The 13,982-nt window shown below is 43.9% G+C and overlaps 1 protein-coding gene across 4 annotated transcripts in view; it reads left to right on the plus strand.

The window, feature by feature from the left end:
* GRM1 (glutamate metabotropic receptor 1) overlaps positions 1-13,646 on the plus strand; it is a 364,839-nt gene extending 351,193 nt beyond the window's left edge. Inside the window, exons 9-10 of one of the 4 annotated variants that reach the window (XM_029223912.1) lie at positions 4,383-4,467; positions 11,886-12,812. In XM_029223912.1, coding sequence (XP_029079745.1) covers positions 4,383-4,443 — 61 coding nt within the window. In that variant the 3' untranslated portion in view covers positions 4,444-4,467; positions 11,886-12,812. Of the gene's footprint in view, positions 1-4,382; positions 4,468-11,885 lie in introns of all 4 variants that reach the window. The other 3 variants (XM_029223913.1, XM_029223910.1, XM_029223911.1) reach the window with 3 other exon arrangements.
* The last annotated feature ends 336 nt before the right edge of the window (positions 13,647-13,982 follow it).

Raw genomic sequence — 13,982 nt, forward strand, 5'->3', positions numbered from 1 at the left:
CCTGACTGTACCTAGTTTTACCGGCTCCTGACATATCCACTCAATGTCTCTAATGTTGCTGGCAAAAAAAAAAAAAAAAATTGCAGGAGAGAAAACTATTTTCTAATTTCTTAGTTTTCTTAGAAAACTATTTTCTTAGTTTCTAGTAGAAAATATTTTTCTCCTAGAAGCTATTGAAATTCTTGAATAAGGAAGTGGTTAAAATCCATAAGTAAAATGAAGTGAAGTTGGAGATACTATGAATTAGTCTAACCTAAATACACACTGAGATTTAAAACATCAGTCTTTTGTCTGTGCCTTCGCTCCTCCAATAGAGTTGTCTTAAGCTGGGATAGCATTTTGCTATTTGGAAGCATTTTTACATGTACTATTTCATCAATCCTTCTTTATGGATGAAAAACTGAGTCTGAAAGAGGCAAATACTCAGTTGGAGAGTAGCTGGTCTCCTGAATCCTTGTCCTGTGAGCTTATTGCTACACTATAAGGAGTAAAACTCGTCTGTAACAACTTCTCAAGTTCACATAAAGAATCATTCTTAGCATAGAAACCAATGTAGGGGTGACTAGCTGTAAAGCAAATAACACACAAAAGCAAAGTCATATGGCACCAAGTACACTCAAAGACAGATAGTCTCTTATACAAAGAAAGGTTATTTGGACAATGGGAATAGATGGGAGAAGGTATGCATACACCAAGAAGGGATTTGAAAGAAAGAAAGAAAGAAAGGGAGGGAGGGAGGGAGGGAGGAAGAAAGGAAGAAAGAAAGGGAAAGAGAGAGAGAGAGAGAGGGAGGAAGGGAGGAAAGAAGGGAGGGAGGGAGGAAAAAGGAAGGAAGGAAGGGGGAAAGAGAAGAAAGAAAAGAAAAAAAAAGCTTTGCATTTTCAGAAGAAATTGAAGATGAATCTTTCTAACTAAACTTCTGGGGTTTCATTAAATCCACAGTTTCTGCCAAAAGATTCAGCACAGATTTGGGACTTATATTTGACAAGCCCACATATGCTGCATTTTCCCTCCAAGCTTTTACTCTGGCTTGCGGACTCTGGGGTTGGTTGAATATATGGTTCTACGGTTGTTAAAAATACCCCAAAGTCCAGCTCCTTCTCTCAGATTTAATGCAGTTGATAAAATGGCCACTCTGGAATCAGATTTTTCAGGTCTTGACCTGTAACCTTTAATAATCCTCTTCTTTCATAAAAGTAAGATCTGTATGCATAGGTCATTTGCATTTCACTTCAACACAAAGTCAGAGACTAAAGAAATGGAACCATGAAGGAGATGCTGTAATTTTTTCAACTATTTCAATCAATAGTTAAAGGTGGCTCTGGGATTGCTTGGAGTTACTATGTGAAATTTGGCTGTCAATATGGTTGAAACCCCCAAAGCAACCACAGAGCTGTCCATAAATCTGCAAGAGTATTTCCAAGTCAGCTACAGAGGCCACAGAGCTTCCTGCCCCAGTCCCCAGGAGACACAAATGCTGAGCTGTCCCTCATGCCACACTGTGTGCACCTATGCTAATGTCAGCAGAACAAGTCTCTGAGCTGTCAAGACGTTTCCCCATGGTTTTTATCATCCATCATCTGTACATTCCAGCAGACAGGACCAGCTGTATCAATTGCACGGCCCAGTGCAAAATGAAAACCCGTAGCCCCTGGTTGAAAACATAGAGGGAAAAATGTTAAAGGCACTAAAATATAAAGCCCTTTCCTTTCTTCTACCGTCTCTCTGTAGACCTGTCATTTTGGTTTCTTATTTGCCATGGAACGCTGTACTCCCTTGCGGGGGATATTTGACGAGCAAGCACAGACCCTGCCAGGCGCGGCAGCTAGCCACTCAGTGACTCCGCACACACGCTCAGGCTGCCAGGTTCCCCTCCAGCCAGTCACTGGGTAGATGCCACGGAGAAACTGAACCAGGCATCTCCCCTTTCCAGGTGCCTCCTGCCCCAGCCCATGGTAGACCGGCAACCCTCAAGGGTATCGCAACAACAGTACAGGGACGGGCAAGGTACATGCACGGAGGATGAGCGAGAGGCTCACCCCTGCCGTGTTCCTCACCAAATGCACAGTGGACCTGCCAGTTCAAGGAGGAGTTGGCCACGGCCATCAGCTGCCTTGAGATGTTATTGGGCATGTGCACCTGATCCTGATCTGATCTTCCCACACCTGTTCCCACAGACCCCTGGCAGGGGAGGAGGGTGACAGTGATCATTGGGCAGGGGTGGGTAGTAGGAGGCTGGATGGGCTCTGGTCCCCAAGGGGGGTGGGGGGGGGGGGGCAAGGAACAAGAAACTGAAAACCTGTCCAGCAAGGCAGTATCATGCTTGAGGTGAGGCTCTAAACCCCCAGTGCATGCTCCGTTTCCACATGGAACATCACTTACAAAACACAAATTAAGTGATAAAATGATTACAAGTATCAAAAGGATGACCACAGAGCACTAAAGGGCCCTTCTGATAAGGGACCCACCGTGTGTCTGTATTGGTCATGGGGACAGGAAGCCAGCCCTGCCAGGGTCCTGGCTTCCCAGCACCAGTGGACCAGGCCACATACAGACATTATCTAAAGGAGAATTAATTGGAGGATTCAAGGAGATGCAGGCAGTTTAGCAAGGCAAAGCCAAGTGCTTTGAGTGTATTTTCTGCCTTCTTTCATGAGAAATGAAGTTGCTTTAACATTAGTTTACAGGTGAAATGCCCTTTTCTACCAGTAACTTCATTATATATTCAAACATCATATTTTTATTCCTGGGCATCTACTACTAATGTTTTCATTGTTTTCATGATCTTTGTAATTTCAGGTGGGCATATTAAATGTCATGTTACTTTGCCTCATTCAGTAACAAACATTATCTCTTTGTCTAATTTTCTTAAGTAAATTGATTATTATAGTGGTACTAAAATTATACCAAGGTGTTTCAAGTTCTTAACTCTGGATGAGGACTTCAGATTGTTCTGGGTAGGTCATGTACTTTCAAATGGTTTACTGAATGGTCCAAACTTGATGGAAATATACATATTGATCAATTTTATTTTTTCTCCTTCACCTTCAACTGTGCTATGAAAAATCTTTTTTCTCACCTTCTGCATTCATACTAGATTCCTTGCTTTCAGGTATTAAAAAGATATTCCACTGTATTCTTGTTTCAAACCTCAAACTCACATCTCTCCTTCCCAGAACAATGTCAGGCTTCAACCTGAAAGACTTGGACTAGGAAGGGACATGGTCCGCTCCTGAAATATCTCTGCCTCTTCCCTCTTCTGAATTTCCCTTTTTCTGCTTGCTTTGATGGGAAAAAGAGATAGGAGAGTTGACAAAGGTCTTTGACTTGCCTGGAGCTGTTGTGGTCCTCTTCTGATTAACACTGGATAATTGTCACCAGGATCTTGGGGTAGGTGGCCCAAGGATGATTGACAGAACATTTGTGAGTTTCTAGAAAGCCCTATAGGGGCTTCATGACTGTGACCTTATCCACACCACTCACAGCACCTGCTGACGGTTCATCTTTAGCATCTTGTTCCTCAAATTCTCTTCTATGATTGGCTGCCCTCTTATGTGGAGTGTCACTAAGATGACTTTATCCCACCACCTAATAAAGTGGGAAACTCATGTGTCCTTAACTTTTGTGAAACCCACGTATCCTCACTCCAACAGATGCTGGAAAGGCCACCTGCACATGGCCACCTGCACATGGCCGCCCCATCATCCTGGTCATGTCAAGTCAGGGCTCTTCTCCCCTTACCACACACACACTCTGTGCTGTACAAGGAGACATCCAACCAGGGAATGAGATGACGTTCTCCCCTGGTGGGAGGCTTGCCCAATCTCTTGCCACTTCCCTTCTTTCCACCACAACATACATTCCGTCTTATGAGGGCCAAGAGATACATGTGACTTTATGCTAAGTGACAGCACTGCTTTTATGATAACATAATATAGAGTAAAATTAGCACTACAAGTCACAGTGTAAGACATAAACCCATGAGCATCCCTTAAGAGGGATGGTGAGTGGGAAGATTTAGGTGGAGTCCGCTGCCTCCAAGAATAAAGGAGAGTGTCAAGAGTGGAGGGAAGAGAGCCAGTTTGGGATAGACACAAACACAGCTGAGAAAGCATCTGCCGCTTGGGAAGAGACGGTCCCACAAGGTAGAAGAAAGAATGCACTCCACTGACGTGACTTTCAGAATTGGGCCTGGCAGTAAGAAACAGCTGGGCAACACAAGGAAGATCCAGGATGTGCAGGTGCAGGTTACGTGGAGAAAGGCTCAGGAGCCAAGCTAGGCCCTACCCCAGCCCTGGCACCGCCCAAGTGGTGTGATCGCCATCTCTAGTTACGTGTATAACCGCTCACTCACTGGGTATCTTTTTCTTTTCCATCTTCAGGAAGAGGCAGCCAGAATTCTCGCCCACCAGACAGTGTCCGTCGGCACATGTGCAGCTTTGAAAACCCACACACTGCAGTGAATGTGTAAGAGAAGCTGCATGGAAAAAATAGTGGTTTGCCCCTTGCTTTCTCTCTCCTGGGTTTTCCTACTTTCTAACCTGGAAACAGATGTGGTGCATGCCATCAAGAACGAGGAACCATTTACGTGCCATGGTTTGCACGACTGCCTTAATTTGATCGTCCATTGTTCTTAAAAGGACACTGTCAAGCTGTTAGTCTTTTTGCTTTTTTATGTTTTGATGCAAGAGGCAACATTTTTTTCCCATTCTAGAGATTCACTTTTGTTTGTGACTCCCACTCACAAACTTGAAAGTGAATTTTCCCCCTTCACAAATTTGTTAGATTCTCCTTGGCAAACAGAGCTCTTTCTTTTGTTTTCTTTCTTTGCCTTTTTTTTTTTTGCTGCTACACAAATATTTGATATGATCCTGTCTGCATTAAGGTAAAAGCCATGATTTGAACTTATGGAAGGATTCCATAATGTCAGTTTGACGAGGTGAACACCAGCCTTTGCTGGGTGCCTCCTATGCCCTGGGGAGCACAAAGCAAAAGTTCTGTGAGTCCCACAAAAAGTGAGTTTTGCAAAAACAAACAAACAAACAAACAAAAAGGAAAGTAGCTATTTCCCCAGAACTTTAGTGCTTTTATCAGATTTTCTCCATCTGATAAAACCGATGCATGTTTGGTCCAATTTTTGACCTTTAGATCTTGACAGTGTCTCTTTAAGTCAACAAAAGAACATAGACCATGTTCAATTCATTGTGCACGGAGTCTGTGGTCATTTTCAGCTGTTCCTTTACAGCCCTTCAAACTCCTGGGAGAGTCAAAGGTACACATTCCTGCAGCAGGAGGGAGCTCACTGATGAGGTGTCTGTGGCTTGAATAGCTCTTCAGATGAGAAGAGCCCAATTTGTTCAAATGTTTGCTACTGAACCTGGCTGTGGAGCCTGGTGAATGGGGCCCTAGCGTCTCTTCTCTTCACTCAGTGGAGTGCATTGGGAAGTCGTGTTCTGACATTCCCTGGAAAGGCCCCAATAGAAAGTGTGTGGTCTCGGTCAAATCGTACTGACTCTTGGAGGGAAAAGTAAGTGGTGGCTGGGAGGACTCTGCACATCTAGATCAGAGCCACTCTAGTCTGCTCGGATGCATTCTCTGTAATTCTCCCGAGTCAAAAAGCATTGAGTGTTTCTTGCACCAAGGGTTGAGTCTGACCAAGAACACAGGAAGGACATCCTGATTATGACAGCTGCTGGCTGCCTGTCAAAAGGGATTGATGGGACTAGTAGATGTTCTTGTCGTGTCATGACAGCAGGGCCAGAGAGAGAAGAGAGTCACTTAACATTTCATGACTTAAAGGTGAGTGCCTAAAAGCAAAAACAAAGGCTGAATGTGGGTCCATCATTGGTAGGTGACAAAAAAATAATGCAACAGTCAGCAAAGCTAACAGGTTGGTTGTAAAGAACTTTTGAAATAAGATCTACACAAGCTTTCTGGAGATAGTAAAGGATCAGGAGAAGATTGGTAGCTTCCAAGCTGTGCACCATAGACTGAGACTGACTATTTTTAGCCTTGGTTGTTCCGGGGGGGGGAAAAAAAAGATATGTTCTTTTTGTGACCTTCGGTTTCCGCAGCTTTTGTGAACAAGCAAGGCAAAGGGACTAGTGATAGAAATAAAGCTGCCTACTGGATCATTATGGTCTGCCTAGATCTCTCCTGCCTCTGAGGAGTAATCCCTGCAGGGCAATGCAACTGCCCTATACTTCCAGGGAAAATGTGAGGACTCAAGTATTGCTGAAGAGCATCCAAAGACTTGCTATTAAAATTATAGGTCTGGGGGCTTCCCTGGTGGTGCAGTGGTTGAGAGTCTGCCTGCCGATGCAGGGGACATGGGTTCATGCCCAGGTCCGGGAAGATCCCACATGCAGCGGAGCGGCTGGGTCCATGAGCCATGGCCGCTGAGCCTGCGCGTCCGGAGCCTGTGCTCCGCAACGGGAGAGGCCACAACAGTGAGAGGCCCACATACTGCAAAAAAAAAAATTATAGGTCTGGAAGCATGGAGCATAGAAAAAAATGATAATGCTTGACCTGAACTTTCTTCAAAAGGAACATAATTAGGTTCATCTATACCTCCTGGAGGAATATAATTACACCTGGTATACCTCTGCTAAAACAATGCTGCTGTACCAACATGATGTCATAAATAAACTGTGGCACCAGAAGTTCTTTCCTCAGCCAGCAATCATCATTAGGTTGCGCCGAAGGCCATTCAAAATGTACTTAGAAAGCGTTTAGTAACCATCAGGATTCTACTCTTTAGTTTGAAATAGATTTGTCAATTTTCTCAAGATAGTAGACCCTACACGCGGACACAGCCTATGGGCTCTTACATACTTTATTGATGAGGTAATTTCATTTGTGGATGTCTTTTTCTTTATTAATTCATTGGAGAAAGCACAAGGCTTAATAAAGGCAAACTGATTTTCTTTATGTTGTCTTTTATCCTGAATCATATAACTTTAGGATATTCAATGTGATTGATCTAAAGATTCTAAAGGAGGGCTGTATATTTAGACTTTGTGATATTGTATATTTCAGCAAGCCAAATGGTTTTCTGATTAGCTTACGATGAGGTTAGAATCAAAGAGGAGAGGGATAAAATTCACAATATGCCGTTTAAGATTTAGCATCATCAGAAGCTACCATGTTCTCATGATATCGAAAAGCGTTTGTCTTCACCAACACATTCAGAGATTCTCTACCTTACAAGACGTGGTGATTCAATAAGGTGAGAAATTTTAAATATGTTCAGATAAGCTTCCAAAGATACATAGATATATATATATACTGAATATATATACACAGAATAGATACTAAATATGCATATTTTTTCTGGAAAGCTTTCAAGAAGGGAAACTGGAGTCAGTGGGAGTTCTTTGTGTTGAAGACTAACTTGGGGTTGCCTGGGAAAACAGGAGTCTGACTCAAATGGTTTCAAATCGTCCTATGCCTGATGTGCTACAAGAATCACTGTTCAAACTGCACTGCATTCTGGTACCAGCTTTGCTGAAGCAGGTGGAGGTGAGATACCTGGACAGGGCAGCTCTGGCATCTCTTCTGAAGTGTCTCAGGGCAACACCACCTCCTCCTTGAAAGGCCAGATGTCCCAGTCGTAGCTGTAGGGCCACAGCAGAACTGTCTGCAAGCCTGTGGCTGTAGCTTGTTTACTTGGTGAGCCATTCTCTCCACGCTGTGACCCAGTGGCATTTCCTATTTTCATTTTCAAAGAAAACAAATGCTACCCTCCTCAGATTCCAAGGAGCGAGACTTCCCTCCTCTTGGGAAGGTCTTGCCTTGTCTGGGCTCTCTGGATGCCATCCTTACGTCTGTTGTGCAGCTGTTAAGCCTAGTGGCAAAGACTTGCATTGGACATAATGGAGAGCGGTGTTGTGCAAGCTTCCCCCTCAGGCAGCTCGTGCAGGATGCGTCCCTCCTGATCTCAGACATCCACCCACTGTTATTCCCATTTTAGACATCTCTGGAGCAGAGAGCAGTGTACTTTGCAGATGTAACTAGGACTTACCGAAACAGATAAAACAGACAGGGTCACTCTGAATGCCAAAGGTAAACTAATCTGAAAAAAAAAAAGATACACTAATCTGTTTACACCACCCACTTCCAACTCTTCTCTAAAGTGCTGTAAATATTGGGTTTTCTGTTTCGGGGGGATTGTGATACTTATCTAAGGAAAGAAAAACCAAAGCAAGATCCCAAGCCTGCTGGAGCTGGAGCTGGAGCCGCTGCCCTCTCCCCACTTAGCTCTACAGGACTCTCAGCGCGCATCATCCTCCATGTCTCTAGCCCCTCCTAGGCCTCACAGCGATTTCCTCCAATCACTGCAATATCAGCAGATATATTTAGCCCCTCGAGGTATTTACTCCAAACACTACTGCATTTGATCTTCAAATATAAGATTGTTCAGTCTGATGTCTGTCTTTTGAAGTCAGAGCGAGAAAGGTCGGGTGCTTTGTGACAATTCTCTGGTGTTTCTAAACCAGGTTGCTTTCCTAAGATTAGGGAACCAAGTAAAATTAAATAATAGAATGAAGAAGCTGATGGCTGGAACACAATGTATTAAAGTTATCCGGGTTTCAATAAAAGTCTTGTTTCATAATAATATTGCATCTTTATAACACATTTATTCCTTTTTGCTGCCCCATATTTTATAAATTTTTCTCTTCTTAATATCACAGCAATGGGTTCTCCACCTTTTCAAATAGGATAATCACTTTCACACGAAAATGGTTATTAAACCTTCACCTGAATCTGTGACAGTAATTGTACCTTTATTAGTGGCCACCTGAACACAAAACATGAAAAAAGGCTTCTCAGAACTTAGTTACACTTGTATCTAGAAGTACCATTTATCATAACAGCATTTTGCATTTAAAAATAGCAGCCCATAATCTACAAAAACATAATATTGATTCAGCCTAAAAACAATGCTCTAATATACATGTAGATTCATGGACCATTCCAGCTGTCTGTGAACCATAGGTTAAAAATAACTAATCTAGAAAGACCAAAGTTTATACCCTGGGATGCAGTTTCTATGAGATGGTGCCTTTCCTCCACTCTGGTTTTTAGGAAGCAATTTATTTTGTCCTTGAAAAAAAAAGGTTAATCTAATTTTCTTAATCTGATAAATTCCCTAGGGCATTATAACTGTTTCCTAATTAAACAGCACTTTACAGAAAATCTAGAGCAAGACTCTGAGGGGAATGAAAGCTGCTAATTTTGACAGCCAGGGTGAAAATCTTCCATCACAAGAATAAAATTGCTATTGGATTAAATAGAGCTAAATTGTGATCATATCTGTCTGCAAGATGATTAATAATGCCTTTTACATGATTGAAAAAGAGGCTCATATAGGACCCCTGGACAAGGTGGAAAACTACCCATGTGAGGGAGCCAGAGAGTGAACTAAGTCCCAGCAATACAAGGTTACCTTTTTTGCTGGCATATATGGAGACTGGGCAATGTTTCATTTGGATAGCTAAGCCTACTGGTTGAATTAGGTCAGACTAGCTCTCAAGGGAATTGGTTTTTAAAACACACACACACACACACACACACACACACACACCCCTAAATGACACAAGCAGCCTTTTAGTTTAGTGATTTTCTTAATGAGCATGGAGAGGCAAGCATCTGGAGAAGGAAAAAGTGTTTCCATTGCAATTGAAAGGGATGCAAAGCATTGCGGTTGGAAATTACACTAAAGCATATTTATGCAAGGCGAGAGGCAACTGGGCAGCCTTATACTTTCTGGAAGAGGCATATTAAATGCATAAGGAGAGAAAAAGTTTGAGTAGAGTGAGAGATGGAGGAAACTGAGAAAGGTGAAAGTGGGAGGCGAGCTTGCCTAGAATTTCAAACTCAGAAGAGGAGCTGTGGGTTCTGGTCTTGCCTTTGGCTGGTTGACGCTCTTGCCAGAACACCACCGGCTCATTCTTTAGTTTGCTCGCCTCAGGAGAGAGTCAGCTATTCTAACAAGAGAGTGTAGAGGTTGATAAGTCAGTAATTTCACATTTAGAAGCAGATATACATTCTTAGAGATTATATTAAGCATACGTTTGAGTGAAATATTAATTTTGATATAGTATTTTGGAGATGAGATTTTTCTTGGACTATTAAAAATACAGCATAGATTATCAGATATATGGAGGAACTGCCTTCTTCCCGAATAATGAGAAAATTTTACCTGTTATATCTATTTTAAAACTTTTATATCCAGAATTTTCTATAATTGATATCAGACTTTCAACACAAATCTGTATTTATTTGACTCACTTCACTTTCAGGATTATAAAATTTGAAATGTCAAAACACTACCTTCATCATAAATGTGGAACTCACATATAATTTTTGAAGTAGTCATTCTTGTATTTTCAAAATGATTAAATAAACCATTATGCTAACTATTGATCATTTCCTACATTTTTCCAAACAAAAGAATCTGATATGAAATAGTCTATTTCACATATCCACCTAAGAAACAAATACTCATTTTCCCTCTTCCTTTTAATGTCAAAAATGTGTCATTATTGTGCTACTTTCTCTGTTGTTTTCATGGACACAAAGAAAAAGCAAACTCCTGAAAAAAAATAAAAGAAGAAAAAAATGATTTCCCTATTTAAGTATTAACACTATTGTTATTGATAGTATGCTATGTTAAAGTACCACCATCTGCTAAAAATTATACAGAAAATAAACCGAGTCCGAAAGTAAGACCAGAATTATTAGAACAGACAGAATAGAATTTGTAGTATATGCACCCAGTACATCTCATTTTTTTTTTTCCTTCAGAGATATATTCTATTTGGTTGGTTTTATGGGGATCCCATGAAAATGAAAATTGGTAAGTGTGGAGGATTGCTGCTGCCCTAAGACTTTTCTTCACCAATGCTCAATGAGGAAAAGGTCCCAGAGACGTCTGGTCTCAGTAACTTCTGCTTTGTCTGAATCTTAATTTTGTCACATTGGCATCAAACTATGCGAGAAGACTAAAGCAGGATATAGGTATTTGTATTTTTCTGGGCCTTCCAATTCTGTCTCTTTCAAACACACCTCATTAAATCCTGCCAGTGTGAAAATCCCAAACTAGCTGCTGTGTGAATTGTGATCCACTGTCTGTGTCAGGAATAATACTTTGAAATAAAAAGAAAGCCGAAAGTTAGGAAACTCTTAAGTGAAGCATGGGTCTGGGTTTTTCTGTCATCTCCTTTTTTTCTCTTCTGTACAGATGCCATGTGCATAATCATGCCACCCCTGTTAACACAGGAAATACCTGCATATCAGAATGGGCAACTGAGAGGATGTATTTTATAACTTCACAGGACAATGAGAGTAGCCTTATCCGTGTGTTTTAATTTGTTCCAGGGACTAAGAAAGGGAGGCAATAGCTATGGTCATTATGCTCTGTTGTTCATGTGTAACTAAGATTTTACTTTTAATTTGTTTCCTCCATCAATTTTGGAATCTTTCAAAGGCTTGTACTGAGCAACAATTTTATCATTGCCTTAGAGTGTGTGTGTATGTGTGTGGGTGTGTGTGTAATAGCTGTGAAATCATAGACCTAAATGAAAAGAGCTGCTTCTACAACAAGCTGGCTCTTCTCCCCTACAACTTTTCTCAAGGTCAAAATGTCCTACCTTGTCTTGAGGTGGATGGAATCCCAGGTTGCTTCAGAGGCAACCTGTGGTCACTGCAGATTTTGGTGTTGGATGTATAATAAGGAGAGGGTAGGGGTGTGGAGGACAAGCATACATACCGTCGAGGGGGGAGTCAAATTGCTTTGAGCTGGGCTAACAAATGTTTTATATGTATGTCACCCTGTGTGCATGATATATCTGCAAATAAACCCATCTCTATTTTATTCATAGTTTTAATGGCAAGTCTGTGTCATGGTCTGAACCAGGTGGAAGACAGGTGCCCAAGGGACAGCACATGTGGCACCGCCTCTCTGTGCACGTGAAGACCAACGAGACGGCCTGCAACCAAACAGCCGTCATCAAACCCCTCACTAAAAGTTACCAAGGCTCCGGCAAGAGCCTGACCTTTTCCGATACCAGCACCAAGACCCTTTACAGCGTGGAGGAGGAGGGTGCCCGGCCGATCGGCTTCAGCCCGCCCAGCAGTCCTTCTATGGTGGTGCACCGACGCGTGCCGACCGCGGTGGTGAGCACCCCGCCTCTGCCGCCCCGCCTGACCGCAGAGGAGACCCCCCTCTTCCTGGCCGACCCGGCTGTCCCCAGGGGCTTGCCCCCTCCCCTCCAGCAGCCGCCGCCGCCGCCGCCGCCAGCGCAGAAATCCCTCTTGGACCAGCTGCAGGGAGTGGTCAACAATTTCAGCACCGGGATCCCGGATTTCAACTCGGTGCTCGCAGTCCCCGGGGCTCCGGGGAACGGGGTGCGGCCCCTCTTCCCGCCCCCGGCGCCGCCGCAGCACCTGCAGATGCTGCCGCTGCAGCTGAGCACCTTCGGGGAGGAGCCCGTCTCGCCGTCGGCCGAGGACGACGACGAGGACGACAGCGAGAGGTTCAGGCTCCTGCAGGAGTACTTGTACGAGCGGGAAGGGAACACGGAGGAAGACGACCTGGGGGAGGAGGGAGAGGAGCTGCGGGCGGCCAGCAAACCAACTCCGGAGGACTCGCCGGCCCTGACACCTCCGTCCCCCTTCCGCGACTCGGCGGCCTCGGGCAGCTCGGCGCCCAGCTCCCCCGTGTCCGAGTCGGTGCTCTGCACCCCTCCCAACGCGACCTACGCCTCTGTCATCCTGAGGGACTATAAGCAAAGCTCTTCCACCCTGTAGGGAGGGGGTGTCCACAGGGGAAAGCAGGAGGGGTCAGGGGGCACCAGCACCTCCGGAGACTTGCGGAGGCTGGAGGTGAAGTCAGGGGCAGGGAAGAGATCGCGGCTGCCGTCTTAGCAAGGCCAGCGCGAGAGATGCGGGACTCTGCCAGCAAAAAGCGATCCAGGAGAAGATTCTGATTCTTGAATTACTCAAAAGCCTTCTCTGGGAAGAAAGGGAATTCTGACAAAGCACAATCCCATATAGTATGTAACTTTAATCACAAGAATGAACAAAATCAATCAACATAATCTCTTCGGACCATTGTGCATAGATATACATGCCCACACCCTTGGCCCGTGTGGAAGGGGACAGCCCGGGAGGACCGCCCAGTTGAATCATTAGCTCGGCGTCATGGTATTCCCAGCGAGCATGGTGGAGTCAGACAGAGCAGGTGGGTGAAGGAGGGGCAGGCGTGGAACCGCCCGGAGAACAGTGATGGACAGCAGCTCATTTCTCTCAAGCCCTTCTCCCTACTGGGCCCACAGACCCCTGGTCTTCGGGACACTCGGGAACTGGCCCCAAAAGGGGCCTCTGCTCTCCGACTGCACCCCATCCAGTGCCAGCCTTGCTGTCACACTTGGAGAAAGGTGTGTGGATACCTTGCTGCTTTGTGATTTCTCTCTATTTAGAAAATAGGAATAAGAGCAAAATTATCACCAAAAAGCGTTTCATCAGGAGTGCTAAGGGAGGGCGGAATGAGAAGCAAGACAGTGCATAAGCTTGGGGCTTTGAACAAAATCAGTCAGCAAAAATCAGCTTCCCATATCTGATGCTCGCTTACTGGTGATTTCAGAAGTCCAGACAAGAGATTGTTTTGAGAGTGGCAGAAGACTTTCTGTGGATTTACTTGTGTGCCAAGGGGGCTCTCCTTTGCCCTTACGTTAAAGAGAACAAACCATGTGGCAAAATTGTTACCTTCCATTTACTGTAGCAAATAATACTTACCAGTTGAACTTCTAAGATGCAGTATGTGTATTTGGTGCCATTGTTTCTATGTGCTACAGAAACAAATCCATCTTTGAACTCAATGGTGTACTCATAGCAACTATTATTGGTTTAAATGACAAATAATTCTTTCTATTTGTCACTGAAGTCCCTGTAACTAGCAAGTGAATGTGTTCTTGTGT

This window comes from Monodon monoceros, unplaced genomic scaffold, assembly GCF_005190385.1.
Source record: "Monodon monoceros isolate NGI ecotype Baffin Bay Population unplaced genomic scaffold, NGI_Narwhal_1 Super_Scaffold_15, whole genome shotgun sequence".
NCBI lineage: Eukaryota > Metazoa > Chordata > Mammalia > Artiodactyla > Monodontidae > Monodon > Monodon monoceros.